At 45.7% G+C, this 17649-nt stretch overlaps 2 protein-coding genes across 2 annotated transcripts in view; one reads left to right on the forward strand and one right to left on the reverse strand.

Moving 5' to 3' along the window:
- The window catches only part of Sugb (Sugar baby), a 94712-nt gene that overhangs the window by 71926 nt on the left and 5137 nt on the right, over positions 1-17649 (reverse strand). Inside the window, exons 3-5 of the mRNA XM_045740790.2 lie at positions 11955-12055; positions 9340-9541; positions 1827-1995 (exon numbers count right to left, since the gene is read on the reverse strand). Coding sequence (XP_045596746.1) covers positions 1827-1995; positions 9340-9541; positions 11955-12039 — 456 coding nt within the window. The 5' untranslated portion in view covers positions 12040-12055. The remainder of the gene's footprint in view (positions 1-1826; positions 1996-9339; positions 9542-11954; positions 12056-17649) is intronic.
- The window catches only part of LOC123757091 (cartilage acidic protein 1), a 293121-nt gene that overhangs the window by 46868 nt on the left and 228604 nt on the right, over positions 1-17649 (forward strand). The window lies entirely within an intron of this gene.

Raw genomic sequence — 17649 nt, forward strand, 5'->3', positions numbered from 1 at the left:
AGGAAAGGGTCCTGAAAGATATTGTTAATAGAAACGTTATCCCTACAGACAAAAATCAGAGGATACAACTGACGATTTACTATAAAACCAGAAAAACGGCCAGCCTACTCATGAGAAACTCTCCAGACACGAAACAGAACGCTTTAAAAGAGACTAACGTCGTCTATGCCTTCAAATGCCCACTTGGGGACTGTAAGCTCCAAAAAACCCAGTATATAGGCAAGACAACAACATCTCTTTCTAGGCGTTTAACGATGCATAAACAACAGGGCTCCATTAAGGAACATATAATCTCTTCCCATAACCAAACCATCGCCAGAGAAATCCTAGTAAACAACACAGAAATCATCGATAGATACAGCGATAGCAGGCGGCTCGACGTTTGCGAGGCACTACACATCAAGAAGTCAACACCAGCTATCAACAGCCAATTATTGCACAACTATATTCTACCCACCTCAAGACTCCGCTCCAATATAGAAGCATCAAGAAATATGGACCAATAGGCTTTCTACAAACACTTCTATTCAATATCCATTGTTTCGTGTTCTGTCTTGTGTTGATACTTTTAATACCCTATTAATATCCTCTAATGCCACATCATCCTTCCCACCTTACTCAAATGTAATGCCACATCACCCTTCCCACCTCACTCAAATGTAGATATAAAATCAGGGAAACGCAAGTTCTAATCAGTTGTGTATTTGTGAAGTCTTTGAAAATGTAATAAGTTTTACGAAACGCGCCCGTGTCGCGTCAGACTAGAAATAAAAATGAATTTTGGAGAAGTGATTTTTGATTTACCTCCAACAGTGAAGCATAATGTACGAAAGATTGAGAAAATTCGTGTTAGAATTATTAATCTTACTTTTTCGGTCATATTTAATAAAATATATATATATATATATATATATATATATATATGTCGTACCTAGTAGCCAGAACGCACTTCTCAGCCTACTATGCAAGGCCCGATTTGCCTAATAAGCCAAGTTTTCATGAATTAATTGTTTTTCGACTACCTAACCTACCTAACCTAACCTAACCTAACTTTTTCGGCTACCTAACCTAACCTAACCTATAAAGATAGGTTAGGTAGGGTTGGTTAGGTTCGGTCATATATCTACGTTAATTTTAACTCCAATAAAAAAAAAAATTGACCTCATACATAATGAAATGGGTAGCTTTATCATTTCAACAGAAAAAAATTTGAGAAAATATATTAATTCTGGAAAACTTGGCTTATTAGGCAAATCGGGCCTTGCATAGTAGGCCGAGAAGTGCGTTCTGGCTACTAGGTACGACATATATACATACATATATATATATATATATATATATATATATATATATATATATATATATATATATATATATATATATATATATATATATATACACACACACACACACACATATATATACACATATATATCTCAATATCAATACAAAACAGAACTTGAAACAAATGGATACAAATTGGAGAAGTTCAGATTCAGATATCTGAGAAGATACTGTTTTGGGAACTAGGTTGTTAACTTATGAAACCAATTACCAGGTAGCATAATAGATGTGGGATCATTGGATTGTTTCAACTGTAGGATACATATATACGAACGAGTTTAGGTGGATATAAATAGGAGCTGTCTTGTATAAGTTAATTGGCCTTCTGCAGCTTCCACTATTCTTATGTTAGAAGAGAAAACAGAAAAGGAGAGGAGAAGAAGAGGAAGTAGAGATGGAGGATAAAAGATGGTAGAGGAAACTTTTGCATTGCTTGAGAAAGCCAAAAACATGGTAAGTAACAATTTGAGTAATTTCCTCACCTGACAGGTTGTTGTATAATTGTCAGAGATGTTATTAAGAAAATCATTCTGGCCACATTTATTTTTGGAAAAACAGTATTTGAAGACAGACGTGGAATCATTGCAGTGAAATTTAACGTGAGCTAAATTATGGTTTGGGTTCTGCGGCACAGCTGGGGTGAAGTAGATGCTGTAAGATAAAATCAATACTGTAGCCCACATTTTACAAATACTGTATTATCAACTAACAATGCCCGTAATTTAATAATTATCATATCTGGAATACAAAGTAATTAGACTCAAGCAGAAAAGTATCATATAAAACTAATGTATTGGCACGTATTTATTACTAGCAGAGGGGGGGGAGGGGAAGTCCCTGGCGGACTTTCCTTCTGGTTCCTTGCCCACCTTGGTTTCGGGCGCTGCTTGCTCGATGTCTAAGCCCAAGGGTTTTCCCACGGCTCCGTCTCTTTCAACTGATCGGTCTGGTGTGTAATGGGGCTGGTTCGGTCTTCTCCTCAAGTCTTCCAGTCTGGTAATTTTGACTTGAGTCTCTTACCATCTGTTTGGTGATCAGGTGGCTTCGTTGATGGTGACCCACCTGCATGCTTCGTCTTCGTCTCCCTGGGCCTAGTTGGGCCTGTGTTGCTTTGGGTCGGCGGTTGCAGCCTGTTGTCTCGATTTTGAGTTGAGATGTGAGCATCGACCGTCTCCCGGGTAGGTCCCTTTCCTTTTTCGTCTTTGGTGAAGTAGCTCCGGGGAGCCATAGGGGCTCCCCCCCAGAAAACCAGCATTGAATGTAATGAAATGCCATTTTCTGGGCGAGTCCTGAGGGCTCCCCGGCAACTCTCCCTCCCTCCGGTCAGTGTTTTTTTTGCGTACTTTAATATCCAGCCTTAGTGAACTGGGGTGTGGATTGCCGGCACGGAGGTCTAGGGCTCCCCCTTCCCCCACCCGGGGAGAGGGGAGCTGCGCAGACATGCAGCGCGGCTCGTGGGACGTTATGTTCGTTTTCAGTTGGGGAGTTCTGTCCACTCATTTGTCTATTTTCATTGTTTTTAATCAGAACAGGGGATTGTTTTGGAGCACCTATCTTTCTGGGTGCCTTTCTGGACACGAGTGCTACTCATGCCTCTCTGAGGGGGGGCCAGGTTCTGGCTCATGGTCCCCGGTAGGCCTAGAACTCCACCCACATTGACTGATACCATATTCTAAAGAGATACATATCAGCCTGGATAGCTCTGGGGAGCTTCCAGGACTCACCCAGAAAATGGGGTTTCATTACATTCAATGCTGGTTTTTTCCACCTGACAACTTATATAACGTGCCTGCCTGCCACAAGTGGACCCGTCCACACCATGTGCACTCGACCCTCACATTATACCATAGTGCTGCACCAATAGTGAAACATTTTTCTTAAATCATTTTTTGTTTTCATAGTAACTTTGATAATTTTTTCCCAAGACCATGTCTGGTAGTAGCAGCAGCAATCATCCTGGAGATGTTAAATGAAAAAACCAGTGTTGAATGTAATGAAACGCTATTTTCTGGGCGAGCCTTGAAGGCTCCATGGAGCTATTGGGCTAATGTGTGATATATTAGACCGAGGCATTAGTCTATGGTGTTCGACCTACCGGGGACCACTAGCCAGAACCTGGCCCCCTTAGAGGTTATCTTCAGATGATTTCGGAGCTTAACGTCCCCGCTGCCCAGTCCTCGACCAGGCCTGCTCTTTGTAACACACTCCTAGGAAGCAGCCTGTAACAGCTGTTTAACTCCCAGGTACATATTTACTGCTAGGTGAACAGGGACATCAGGGTGAAAGAAACTGTGCCAATTTGTTTCCACCTCCACTGGGAATCGAACCTGGAACCTTAGGACTACAAATCCCTAGCACTGTCCACTCAGCCGTCAGGCCCCAGAGGGGCCTGGGTCATTGCAAGGAGCAATGGCCCTGGGGTTTTTTCAATGGTTGGTGGTTTTCCTTATCTGCCATCGACTGGGGTTAGGCACCCAGAAAGGTAGGCATAACAAAACAAACCCCACATGGTAAGAAAATGACAACTTAAAACCGAAAAGAGAGGTAGAACTCCCTCCAATCCCAAGGAAACAAGCAAACAAGCCAACGTTACACTCCGCTGCCATGCTGCTTATCCGCACAGCCCTCCCCTCCCTACACCGGCTACCCAGCACTCTAGTTCAGAGGCTAAGCATCAAACAAGGCGAAAAATCGCCGACCAGAGGGAGGGAGGGTTGCCAGGGAACCTCTGGGGCTCGCCCAGAAAATAGCATTTCATTACATTCAACGCTGGTTTTCTGTGGGTAACCCCTTCAGCTCCCTGGAGCTACATAACCAAAGATAAGGAAAAGAGGGACTTTCCTGGAAGGCGGCCGCCACAAACTCCTCGACGTAAAGTCGAGACAACTGACTGCTACCTGCGACCCAAAGCAACACAGGAATGCCCATGTGCAGGAACATTAACCAAATAACGGGTGGCCAGGACCCTGTTCGACCTCCAAAATCCCAGTGCCTAAATATCTGCCCAGGTCATGTTGCCAAAGACGAAAGCCAATGCAGCAAACTTCCTAATGTCATGGGCAGGAGGATACACTGCAGGTTGGCTAGACTTGATAACCATGTGGATGACCTGGGAGACCCGAGCCCTGGAACAGGGAACGAGGGAAACTGGATCAACTTAAAGTGCATCCCTAGCCTACGAAGCTGAAGCGAGCAGATAACGGCACAGAGCCTCAACTGGACACAACACATGATGCACCCCCGGCCTGACCAACCAAGTATCAATGACCCAAGAACCCATCTGGAAAGCAGCCGCCTCGTTCTTCGCCAGAAAAGGAGAAAGCTGCAACTGAACAACTAGGACCGAAGGAGCAGAAACCCCTGAGCCGGAGGAGAGCATGCAGCTCCCCGACTCGACCCCCCAGAGGCCAGTGCCAACAAAAAGAGTGCCTTGGAAAAACAATCTTGAACCAAAGGGGCCACCCCAAACCGAGGAGAGGAAAGATAGGAAAGCACCCTGTCCAAGGACCAGGATGGCTCAGGCAGTGCATGAGCAGGCCAGATGTGAAACAAATCCCAAGAAAGCTTATTGAATGGGGCAGAAGAGACATCCTCTCGAAATGCAAGCTGCCGGCTCTGCCAGCACTGTACAATGCTAAGCGACAGTATTAGGCATCAAATGACAGTCCTGGAAAAAGTCAAGACAGAAATGACAAGACAACCCGATCCGAAATAGAAAACAACCTACGAAGAGAGAGAAAATGGCAGAAAAAATGCCAGGAAAGTTCATGCTGTCGCAGAGACGAACTTCTCAGGTGGGACACCATCAACAAAGTCATCTGATCACCATACAAATGGTTATAAACCAGCGTAAAAAAACCAGCGTTGAATGTAATGAAACCCCATTTTCTGGGCAAGACCCGGAGGCTCCCCAGAGCTATCCAGGCTGAATGGATATGTATAACTTTCTGGCAGCAATCTAGCATGACATCATCACATCACCACGCCGCCGTCTGCGCAACCACCCCCTCCTTCCCGGGAGGGGAAAGGGGGAGCCCCAGACCCCCCTGTGCTGACAATCCAGCAGGCAGTTCTTAGGCTGGATGTGAAAAACACGCGAAAACACCACCTACTGGAGGGAGGGAGGGAGGGAGGGATGCCGAGGGGCCTCCGGGTCTCACCCAGAAAATGCTGTTTCATTTCATTCAACGCTGGTTTTCCGGGGGAGCTACCTCTCCAAAGATAAGGTAAAGAGGGAAGGACCCAGGAGGCGGATGCCACGTGCCTTAACTCAAAAACAAGACAACCGGCAAACCGAAGGACCAAACAGATGACCCGGGAGACTCAAACCCCGGAACAGGAAGGAAGGAACATGATAACCCACACCTGGGTTATCATCTATCATCTCTTCTAATCGTTTTATGCACTTTGCGTATATGTTAATTATTTTAATAAATTATGAATACTGTAATGTAAATCTGTGATTTCCAAGACAGAGTTAGTATAAATGGAAGGAACTCGGGCAATCCAAAACGCCCCACGGCCACAGAAGCCAAGAGGTGCAGCGAACAGCAGAGAGCTGCAACCGAACACAACACATGATGCACCACCAGCCTGACCAACCAAGCATCAACAACCCAAGGACCCCCTCCGGAAAGCAGCAGACTCATTCTACTCCTGAAAGAAGGAGACAACTGCAAGCGAAAAAAATGACCACCAGGAGAACCAAAGGAGCAGAAGCCTCTGCGCCGGAGAAGAGCATGAAGGTCCCCAACCTGACCCCCAAAGGCCAACGCCAACAGGAAAAGAGCCTTGGAGAAACAAACCTGAACCAAAGGTGCCACCACAAACCGAGAAGAGAAACAAGAGAGCACCCGGTCCAAGGACTAGGACGGCTCAGGAGGCGCCGGAGCAGGCCGGGGGCGAAAGAACGCACAAGACAGCTTGCAGAACGGGGCAGAAGTAACATCAACATTGAATGCAAGCCGAAGCGGCTCCGCTAGCTCCGCACTATACGAGGCGACTGTATGCAGCATCAGATGACTGTTCTGGAACAACCACGAAAGGAAGGACAAGACAACCCTATCAGAGACCGAAGTACGCCTACGCAGTGATAGGAAAACTGGAAGGACTGCCAGGAAACTTCATACTGTTGCAAAGACGAAGCACGCAGGTGGGAGACCAACAACAAAGCCATCTGTGCCCCAAACAAGCGATGAGAAACTCGAGTCAGAAACGCGATGCGAAGACTCGAGGAGAAGAACGAACCAGCCTCGTACTGGGCTGGACCAAACTGCTGAAAGAGGCAGAGCCACGAGAAGACCTTTGGGTTCGTTATGTAGGCCGTTAAATCGAGTGGATACTTAATCTGAGTCCTCCGGCTTACTTGGAAAGGTTAGGAGAGGAAACTTTTAATTAATGTTTTTCCATGACGTTTTGAAACTTTAGGAGAATTTCCTACCCTACCTAACCCTTAAGTTAAAGACCCTTAACTTACTGTTTTGGAGAGAAAAAAAAAATTCAAATTACGTCCATTTTCGGCCATACGGGCAAACGGCCAAATTCAGACGTACTGTAATTTGTAACAGGACAGGTTGTCATATCCAGCATTGTCTTCCCTTATAAATGAACGTTGTACTTAGTCTTTTTCATAGTCAGGATCTTCTATGACAACATCATGGCAAAATAAATGCAGCTTTTATTTATTTCTTCAATTTTAAGTAATGCTGTGGGTACAAGCTGCATGGTGGTGCCGGGAACTGCTGCAGCATGGTGGTGCTGGGAGCCGCTGCAGCATGGTGGTGCCGGGAGCCGCTGCAGCATGGTGGTGCCGGGAGCTGCTGCAGCATGGTGGTGCCGGGAGCTGCTGCACCATTGTGGTGCTGAGAGCTGCTGCAGCATGGTGGTGCTGGGAGCCGCTGCAGCATGGTGGTGCCGGGAGCCGCTGCAGCATGGTGGTGCCGGGAGCTGCTGCAACATGGTGGTGCCGGGAGCTGCTGCAACATGGTGGTGCCGGGAGCCGCTGCAGCATGGTGGTGCCGGGAGCTGCTGCAGCATGGTGGTGCCGGGAGCTGCTGCAGCATGGTGGTGCCGGGAGCCGCTGCAGCATAGCGGTGCCGGAAGCTGCTGCAGCATGTGCTACATACAGTCGCCCTCTCAATAGAGACCCTCACACCCAGGAGGGGTGCCCACAACTTTTTCCATGGTGGTTCTTTAAATCAAACCTCACTGACTTGTGCAGTGGGGTCAGAAATGGGGTGATTGTTCGTGAATGACGTGCACATTTGATGAGTTAAATAAATGCCAATATTTCTTAAAGCATTTAACTTGAGCCTGCCCTGACCATTTTCCCTGCAAAGTTGGCCGAGACGTACATTCTTTCTTATAGTATAGATTTGTAGTTGAGAGAGGATAATATCAATTGTTCCCTATGCCAGGCACATTTTACAGTACAGTATATGCAAACTACATTATTAAATATTCTTAAATCAAGTGCTGAATGCATTGAAATGTGTTATGGTGGGGGGAGCTGCAGCAGCTCCCCGTAGCTAAACACTGGTTAAGCCATGCCTTATGTACATACACCAGACCCGAGCCGACTCCTTGTCTACCAGGATGGGTGGGGGTGGGCAGGAGAGGGGTTTGAATGAGAGAAGGGGGTAGCAAAGGAAGGGAAGGGAAATAATATAAGCAGATGGGAAGGAAAGGGTAGAGGGGGTGAGAAGTATGGGGAGATGGAATAAAGAAATGAGGTGGGGAAATGAGGGAAAAAATGGAAGTGAAAGAAGTGGGGAATTGAAACAAGGGGTGTAAACGGGTTGAAAGGTGTGGGGGAGGAAATGCGAGGGGAGAGAAATGGAGATGAGACAGGGAAATGAAAGGAAGAGAATAGGTGGGGATTGAAGAGGAGATAATGGATGCAGAGGAGATGTGAGGAAAAAAATGGAAGAGATGGTGTGGAGAGATGGAAAGAAACGTTCGAGAAGAGAAAGGGTGAGGAGGAGATGGAAGGGAAGAGAAGGGGTGGGGAGGAGATGGAAGGGAAGAGAAGGGGTGGGGAGGAGATGGAAGGGAAGGGAAGGGAAGGGGTGGGGAGGAGATGAAGGGAAGAGAAGGGGTGGGGAGGAGATGGAAGGGAAGGGGTGGGGAGGAGATGGAAAGGAAGAGAAGGGGTGGGGAGGAGATGGATGGGAAGAGAAGGGGTGGGGAGGAGACGGAAAGGAGGGGAATAGTAAGGATGGGGAGGAGATGGAAAGGAGGAGAAAGGAAGTGAAAGAAGAGAAGGGATGGGGAGGAGATGGAAAGGGAGAAGAAGAAGAGGTGGGGAGGAGATAGAAGGGAAGAGAGAAGGGGGTGGGGAGGATATGGAAGGGAAGAGAAGGGGTGGGGAGGATATGGAAGGGAAGAGAGAAGGGGTGGGGAGGATATGGAAGGGAAGAGATAAGGGGTGGGGAGGATATGGAAGGGAAGAGAGAAGGGGGGATGGGGAGCAGATGGAAGGGATGACAAGAGTGGGCGAGAAATAGTGAAAGGGGAAGTGGTGGTAAAGGGGTGTCGAGGTGGGGATGGGAGGCAAAGGGATAAGGGGCGGGGAGAAGAAGGGAGGCTAGAGGGGATGAGCAGCGAGCTGACGGGGAGGAGAGATGAGAGGAGAACTAAGGAGAAAGAGTGAGAAAAGGGATGGTAGAGGAGAGAGAAAGGGTGGTGAAGGGAAATAAAAGAGATGGGGAGGGGAAGGGAGATTGAAATGGAAGTAAAGGAAAGTAAGAAGGTCTGGGGAGAGGGAAGGAAAGTGAGAAGGTCTGGGGAGAGGGAAGGAAAGTGAGAAGGGGTGGGGAGAGGGAAAGGAAATGAGAAGGGATGGGGAGAGGGAAGGGAAGTGAGAAGGGGTGGGGAGAGGGAAGGGAGGTAAGAGAACGGGTGTTTTAGGGGGAATGTGATGGATTTAGAGAAACCAGAGAAGGATAAATTAAATACAGTACTGTAAAGTACTACCATATATGTCTTTCAACCTACCTGAAAAATCCAAGTGCACATATGACAATAGAAGACAAAAACATACTACGATGAATCCTTAACCAATCTGAGAGCGCTCCGGATGCTGTCTTAACAATGAGTCCAACAAAGGGTAGAACAGTGTACATTAGTCCGATGCCAGCCGGGGAGATTCCCTGTTGTCGAGCGTAAACTGGTAAGAAAGGCAGGATGGGAGCTGTGCCTGGGTGGTAAACAAGGATACACATTAAAATAACAACAATTGACTGTCTTGTAAGTAATCAGTATATTATATATAATACAGTAGAATGTGAGTGCCATTCCCATAGAATGACAATGTGAATGGTAAGAGCTTGGTAATTTGAATTCCTGTAGTGCAAATGAATTTGCTTTCAAGTTCTTGATGTTTTAACCTGAATTCCTATTCAGGTTAATAAGTTATACTCATCATTTTGGAGTAAACAGCAGAAGTAGCCAGGTAAATGGTAGGGAGTATGCAAGTAAATGGCAGGAGTTTGTCTGTAGAAATATGAATTATGCTAGTCGTGGTACAAAGAAACCAGCACTGAATGTAATGAAATGCCAACTTCTGGGTGAACCCTGGTGACTTCCCGAAGCCATTTCACTGATTTAGTACCATACTACTAGATGCCATCAGTCACGGAGTTCTTATTGGCCTACTGGGGACCACGAGACAGAACCTGGCCCCACTCATAGAAGCACACAGAGTGGTGGCACTATGAACACCTTACATTTAAAGTTATTCATGACTGCCACCACCAGGGAATGTACCCAGAAAGTCAGCGAAACAAAAATAGACAACTGCATGGTTAGAAACGAGACTGCAGCCTCACAACTGCCACAGAACTCCCACAACAGGGAGTTTTTATTTTAAAGGATAAAATAAAGGAAGCCACGCCAAGCCAGGATAAACTGACATCGAGAGGACTGCAGGCGAGCCACCATTAACCAGCCACCTGATCACCAAAGAGATGGTGGAACCCCAAGCGTCAAAATCTGACACGAAGTAGAGGACAAGGTCAAACCGGCGAAGTACGTCACCAGCCCAACACTGAAAAGACTGAGCCGCAGAAAAAATGCCCTTGTCAGAAATGAGCAAGCAGCACCCGAAACCAAGGCTGGGCCGATCAAGAAGCCAGAAGGACCACCTTTACCCAGTAGAACTCCATCAGCGCCAGCACCCGGAGCAACAGCTGGACCAGGAGAAGAGGGACAGGAACCCCCAACTCAACCAGTCCAGTCGAAAGGCACCCACCGCCAGGGCCTCGCAGTTGAAAAACACCGCTGCATAAGAGGTAGACGCAATTCATTCGGCAGGAATTAACTGGGACAGTCTGTCAGCCAGGATGTTGGACATTCCCAGAACATGAACAGCACAGAGTGCAAACCCCCCCTAGAACCCAGCAGATGAACTACAAGAAGTAACCAGCTCCAAAGTGACAGGGACCACAGCCCACCTTGTGGGGTGGGGGGAAATCTTCCCTTCCCAAAAGGGAAGACATTGCAGTGGTAATGTCCAACCACAAAACCTAACCAGTCCCTTTGGGATTAAAAAAAGGGCATGCCAGTACTCATCTGTGAGTACAGTACTGAACTCTATGGCTGATACACTCTAGTAATTGGGAATCATCTCTGTGAGATAGCTTTAAGGAGCCACTGCAGTTCACCCAGAAAGAGGCGTTTCATTATGTTATACGCTGGATTTTTAGATACACTACTTCATGGCATAATGTTTCCATTTCATGTCAACAGACGGCAACACCTACTGGACCCAAATTCTAGCTCTGAGAAACAGATTTCTGGTCAAAATTTGTGTTTTAGAATCTATTTTTCAAATCACATGGGGATAAACCTGATTTACCACTGCAAACTACTTTTTATCAGTCACACGATTGTAACTAATGCAGCAAAGGATTTAATTAAGAAAAAAAGCTTGCTTCTTAAGTAAACACATTTCCTTAACATGTGCACCCTCTCATACAAGTGCACACCTTCCCAAGATTATTATATCCCAAGAGTATACAGTACTGGGCGTATTCAATACAAGGGCCTCGTAGCCTGGTGGATAGCGCGCAGGACTCGTAATTCTGTGGCGCGGGTTCGATTCCCGCACGAGGCAGAAACAAATGGGCAAAGTTTCTTTCACCCTGAATGCCCCTGTTACCTAGCAGTAAATAGGTACCTGGGAGTTAGTCAGCTGTTACGGGCTGCTTCCTGGAGGTGGAGGCCTGGTCGAGGACCGGGCCGCGGGGACACTAAAAGCCCCGAAATCATCTCAAGATAACCTCAAGAAGATACTGTATATTATATTTTTTCTGTGCAGTATTATGCTTGAAGATTCTATGTGAATACAATAAGGAAAAGCAGTATGAAGTAACAATATAAGACATAAAACATGGTGTGAAATCATTAATAAAGCTGAACACATCAGTTGATGATGATGATGGAAGAATTATGAGCTGTTCAAGGGGCTGAAGCAAAAACACACAAAAATATGATAATTATCAAAATAAGAAATCAAAAGTTTCAGTATTATATTTTCAAGGTTTCAAGGGGATAACGATTCTTAATTAAGAAATGTGTGCTCAGTGCATCGTACCACATATACAACTCACCTGCAAAAATCAAGAAGTAGTGTGCCTTAATAGGCAGCAGCTTCATGTTGACCTTCATCTTGGTAAAATATTCTTGCCACGACATACAACCAAGGCACGTTCTGGAAAGTAATGTTTACTTAGGATCACATTGCTTAAATTAATGGATCAAAATTTTGAATAACTAGTATAAAGTTGCCAAGCTTGGAAGACTATTTAGCATCAGAGTATTAAGATACTCTGATTACTTTGGAATAATTATGTACCTGTGTATAACAGAATACAGTATGGTATGGTATACAGAAATAGATTGATCATATACTAGACACAACAGGCCATGTTCAGCTGACAAGTATATACAAAGACAGGCTGATTAGGTTAAGTTTTGGCAGGTTAATTTACAATAAGCCAGATTCTGCCTTCGGAAAGTTGTTACTCAAACATGCAAACTTTAGCCTGAAACCAAGCTTACCAGACAATGACCTGAAACAAGAATTGTAGCTTGAAGCTACAAGCCATTATATGATATGCTTAAAATTGTAATGTGCAGAACTTCCAAACTCATTACACACTTTAAAACTTTAATTGCTAATGTCACCCTCAAACAATAGGTGCCTGTACATCAATCACCTGTGGGAGACTAGATGCACCCTGTAATATTCAAAAGTCCCACCGATTTTATGTGGATGTCATTCAATACTAGAGACCTCGGGCAATTATTTGGTATATGGGAAAACATAATGAGAGTTTTAGTTTCCTGTCTGTCCTTCCCTCTTTGGAGCCGAATTAGAGAAACTCTGCTCCTGGGTTCTCAGGGTTTGGTTCTCAGCACAGTTCATGCGTGAGGCGTGACCAATATTGTCATGGACAGTCTCTGTTGTTTCCATCCATTTTTCATGGAGTGGGCCATCATTGACATATCCTTCTGTTGGCTTTGGAAGATATCTGGTCACCCCATTGCGGGTACAACTCTTATATCATAGCCACAGGTTACAATACTTCTAGCATATCGTGCCCTAGTAATTACCTAAGTAATTACTTAAGTGTAGTTACAGGATGTGAGCTATGCTTGTGGTGTCCCTTCTTCCCAGCATTCTTTGTCATATAACGCTTTGAAATTACTGATGGTTTTGGCCTCCACTACCCTCTTACCTAACCCTCTCCACCCTTAGACGTTCCAACCGTCTACCACTCTGTTTACAAAAGTGAATTTTCTTATATTTCTCCGGCAGCTTTGTTTCGTTAGTTTAAATATATGACCTCTTGTTCTTGAAGTTCCGGGTCTCGGGAATTCTTCCCTATCAATTTTATTGATTCCTGTTACTATTTTGTACGTAGTGATCATATCGCCTCTTTTTCTTCTATCTTCTAGTTTTAAGTTGGAATTCCCCTTAATGGTACCCAGACTTTGATGATGTCCCTGGAGCATAGTGTCCCTTCTTCGCTATCCCTGATGGGGTTTACGCTATGCTGTCTGTATAGAGGTCAAGCCTCCACATATGTTTTCATTGTGGTCAGCAGGGTCACCTGGCAGCTGCATGCACAGTGGTCGCGGCTGACCGAGTGAATATATTTAGGTAGGATGATTTTCCCCACTCTTCCAACCCAGGATGCGCAGATGGAGGTGGAAGCTGGGGGTGTTGTTCTGCCGCCCAGTCTCACGGATGATGGGCCTGTGTGTGTGTGAAGGTCCCGGCTGTGAGCGAGGAAGTGGTGGTGTGCTCTGTATACAGAGCCGCCAGACTGCCAGTGTGTGGGGATGTAGTCGAGCATCGAGCTGGTGGAGGAGGTCCACGGTGTGCTGTCTGTGATGAAGGGGGGGGGAAAGCTTCCCTGGGGTAGACACCTTCTGCCCTGGGGTGTGGGTATGGTGTGCCTGACCTGCATCTGGGGCTGCTGGGTGAGGAGGTCCCCCCCCCCTCTTCTCTGGTGGTATCTCAGGCTGCCTTGCCTATGGAGGGTATGTGTCCCCCCCAAGACACCTCTAGGATACGTCGTGTACGGTTGGGATGGTTCCTAAACAGAAGCATAGGAAGGGCACTGCTAGGTCACAGTCCCTTGGTGGTGTGGATCCTATAGAGCACCGGATGGGCACTGCCAGATTGCAGTCCCTTGGTGGTAAGGACACTTTAGAGCCTATGGAGGGTGAGGATGGGGTGGATGAAGCAGTGGATGTGGAAGGGCAGGTGCGGGGTAGGGTGGCTCCTTTGCCGGTTTCTGCCTGTGGCCCGTCCGGTGCCCGTAGACCAAAATTGAGGCTTGTTGACCATGATGATGGTTTTAGTGCAGGGCAAGTGATATGCCACCTTAGGGGGATTACCCGACAGTAGACCCTCCCCACCCCAATCCGACCACTTCAAGGATCTCTTCTTATAGTAAGGACCGCAAGTGTCTCCCTTCTGTGCTTGTGATGATGGTCTGTGAAATGTGTTGTGTGCTGGATATACTGCAGTCTGTTTTTCTTGTGTTCATCAATTAGATCTAGTATCTGGCCTTTCCTGTGACCTGTGATCCCCTATAATTTGTTTCAGTTTGGGTGTGGTTGTATGCTTGTTTGAGATTGCGGGCTTTCCCTCCATTGCCCTTGTTGGAGGTGTTATGTATCATCCTGTTTCATTTTTATTGTGTTGGTGGTGGTAATGGCCTCAGTTTTATAAACTGCCATCCACACTTCCGTGGAAATAAACATTCCATTCACCTGGACTGTATGGGTCTCGGGCTGCGGGCCCCATATGTGTGAGGCCGTAGCACTATCAACTAGGCAATGAGCAATCTTAAAATGGCAAGTTTTCAAAAGCTGCCTCCTGCTGCATACTGAAATTTTCAACTTTCCCTGACTACTACTGAAGCCCCGAGGAATTACTGACAATTATTATTACTGTATTGATAGTGCTACGGCCTCACACGCGTGGGGTCTGTGGTTCGAGACCTCTGCAGTTCAGGTGAATGGAGGGCCTCGGTTTTTTGTTGAGTGGCCTTTGTGTGTGTTTATTTTTCGCTAGTATGTGTATTATTTCCTTGTATAATACCGGTTGTTTTTGCCATGCCTCTTAGTTTCCTATAACGTAATTCTGTTTCCCTGTTTCATGTTGCGTGTGCTTGTGTGTCCTTGGTGTGTGTATATTTTCTGTGGTATGTTTCAGTTTTGTTTAGTGTGAATTGGCTTGTATTGGTATGGTGTTTGGCTGTTGATGTTGTACCATGTGTTTGGTGTAGTGTTCTGTGTATATGTCCTTACTTTTATTGTAAATATTTGTTGCTTTATAATAAAGAAAAGAAAAAAGTGATACAATACCCCTAGTGTTACAGCAGCCAGTGATACAGTACCCCTAGTGTTACAGCAGCCAGTGATACAGTACCCCTAGTGTTACAGCAGCCAGTGATACAGTACCCCTAGTGTTACAGCAGCCAGTGATACAGTACCCCTAGTGTTACAGCAGCCAGTGATACAGTACCCCTAGTGTTACAGCAGCCAGTGATACAGTACCCCTAGTGTTACAGCAGCCAGTAATACAGTACCCCTAGTGTTACAGCAGCCAGTAATACAGTACCCCTAGTGTTACAGCAGCCAGTAATACAGTACCCCTAGTGTTACAGTACCATTTGTGTTCCAGCAGCCAGTGATATAGTACCCATAATGTTACAGCAGCCAGTGATACAGTACCCATAATGTTACAGCAGCCAGTGATATAGTACCCATAATGTTACAGCAGCCAGTGATATAGTACCCATAATGTTACAGCAGCCAGTGATACAGTACCCATAATGTTACAACCATCAGTAATACAGTAAACCCTAATGTTACAGCAGCCAGTAATATAGTAAACCCTAATGTTACAGTAGCCAGTAATGTAGTAAACCCTCATGTTACAGCAGAAAAGTGAGTGACAGTACTCCTAGTGTTTACCCGAATTTACTTGAGGGCCACTAACACACTAGTAGCCTAGACGAGGACAGGAAGCCGGTAGCTTGTCGAAGGTCCCCCCTCCCCCCATTTGCCTTTATGATCTTTCCCAACTGTACTTTAAAATTGAACAGGGTTTTCGTATTAACTGCTTCGGCAGGTAGGCAGTTCCAAGGGTTTATAACCTTGTGGGTGAAAAAGCATTTCCTGTTCTCAGTCCTACATTGTGGCTTGTTGAGCATGAAACCGTTGCTCCTTGTTTGTGTTACATCTGACCTTTAGAAGTTGCCAGTGTTATAGTAGCTCTAAGTGTTACATCACTAATGTTACAGTAGCCAGTGATACAATACCTCGTGTTAAAGTAACTCATTACAATAGCCAGTATTCACCTAGTTCACCTAGTTGTGCTTGCAGGGGATGAGCTCTACTCTTTCGGCCTGCCTCTCAACTGTCAATCAACTGTTACTAACTACTATTTATTTATGTTTATGTTTTTTCCACACCTCACACACACACCCCAGGAGCAGCCATGACAGCTGACTAACTCCAGGGTACCTATTTACTGCTAGGTAATAGGGGCATCCGGGTGAAAGAAACCTTGCCCATTGTTTCTTACCGGTGCCGGAAATTGAACCCACGACCACAGGATCACGAGTGCTGTCCAGTCAGCCACCAGCTCCCTAAGTGTTACAGTAGCTGTTACAATAGCCAGTATTACAGTAGCTCCATTATTATAGTAGCTCTAGTGTTACAGCACCCAATATTACAGTAGCTGGTGTTACAATATCCAGGGCTACAGTAGCACATGTTACCATAGCCAGTGTTACAGTAGCTAATGCTACAATAACCAGTGTTACAGTAGCCAGTATTACAGCAGCTCCAGGGTTACAGTAGTTCTAGTGTTACAATAGTCAGTGTTACAGATCTAGTGTTACAAGGGCCAGTATTACAGTAGCTCTAGTTTTACAAGGGCCAGGACCTAGATTCACAAGGCTCTATGTATTTCTTCGTAAGTAGGTTTGCTACGAAGGTTCCTAAGTATGCCCTAAGAGATGCTTAGGTGCAATTCACGTACATCCACTTAGGAAGAAATTTGTTGGTTCACCTGCGTGCCGATAGAGGTCACTACTGTGTTTCGTTTGGCCAATCAGAGAGCAGCAACATTCTTCATATTGAAGATTTAGCGCTGGCTTATCGGAGCTCTACTGCCTCCTATTTACGTCAAATTTTCTTATAAAATTAGTATATTTCGAAGTAAAACAATGTTTTTTCAACTTCTACAGCCAGGCGTAGCTGTCCTTGTTGCTCGGAAGATGCGCTGACAAGTATTGTATATACAGTATTTACTGAATTTATCCAAGGGCCAATAACTATCTAGTGGCCTCGACGAGGACAGAAAGCCAGGCGGCTTGTTAAAGGGCCCGTCAATTGCCTTAATGATATTTTTTAGCTGGAATTTGGCATTTACGGCTTCAGCGGGTAGGCAGTTCCATGGGTTTATAGCCCTCTTGGTGGAAAAAAAAAAAACATGTTTTCAGTCCTACTTGAGAGAACATACTCTCCAACACTATAGCTGTGATTGCCCTGTTATCAGTGACTTCATACCAAATGGTACAGGGTACTTTGAGCTCTGCAATTACTTCATACACTCAGGAATATTGGAAGATATTCTTGTGCTGCACCCAGATTTTGCCAGTGGAGGCTAATAGATCAGCCTTAAGTATTTTGTTCTCTCCTGATTACATGTATGACTGGCCATCCTGTGAGGTGAGGATGTTGAATGAGCTTGTAGCTGGTTTTTGATCTACACTG

This window comes from Procambarus clarkii, chromosome 13 (assembly GCF_040958095.1).
Source record: "Procambarus clarkii isolate CNS0578487 chromosome 13, FALCON_Pclarkii_2.0, whole genome shotgun sequence".
Lineage (NCBI taxonomy): Eukaryota > Metazoa > Arthropoda > Malacostraca > Decapoda > Cambaridae > Procambarus > Procambarus clarkii.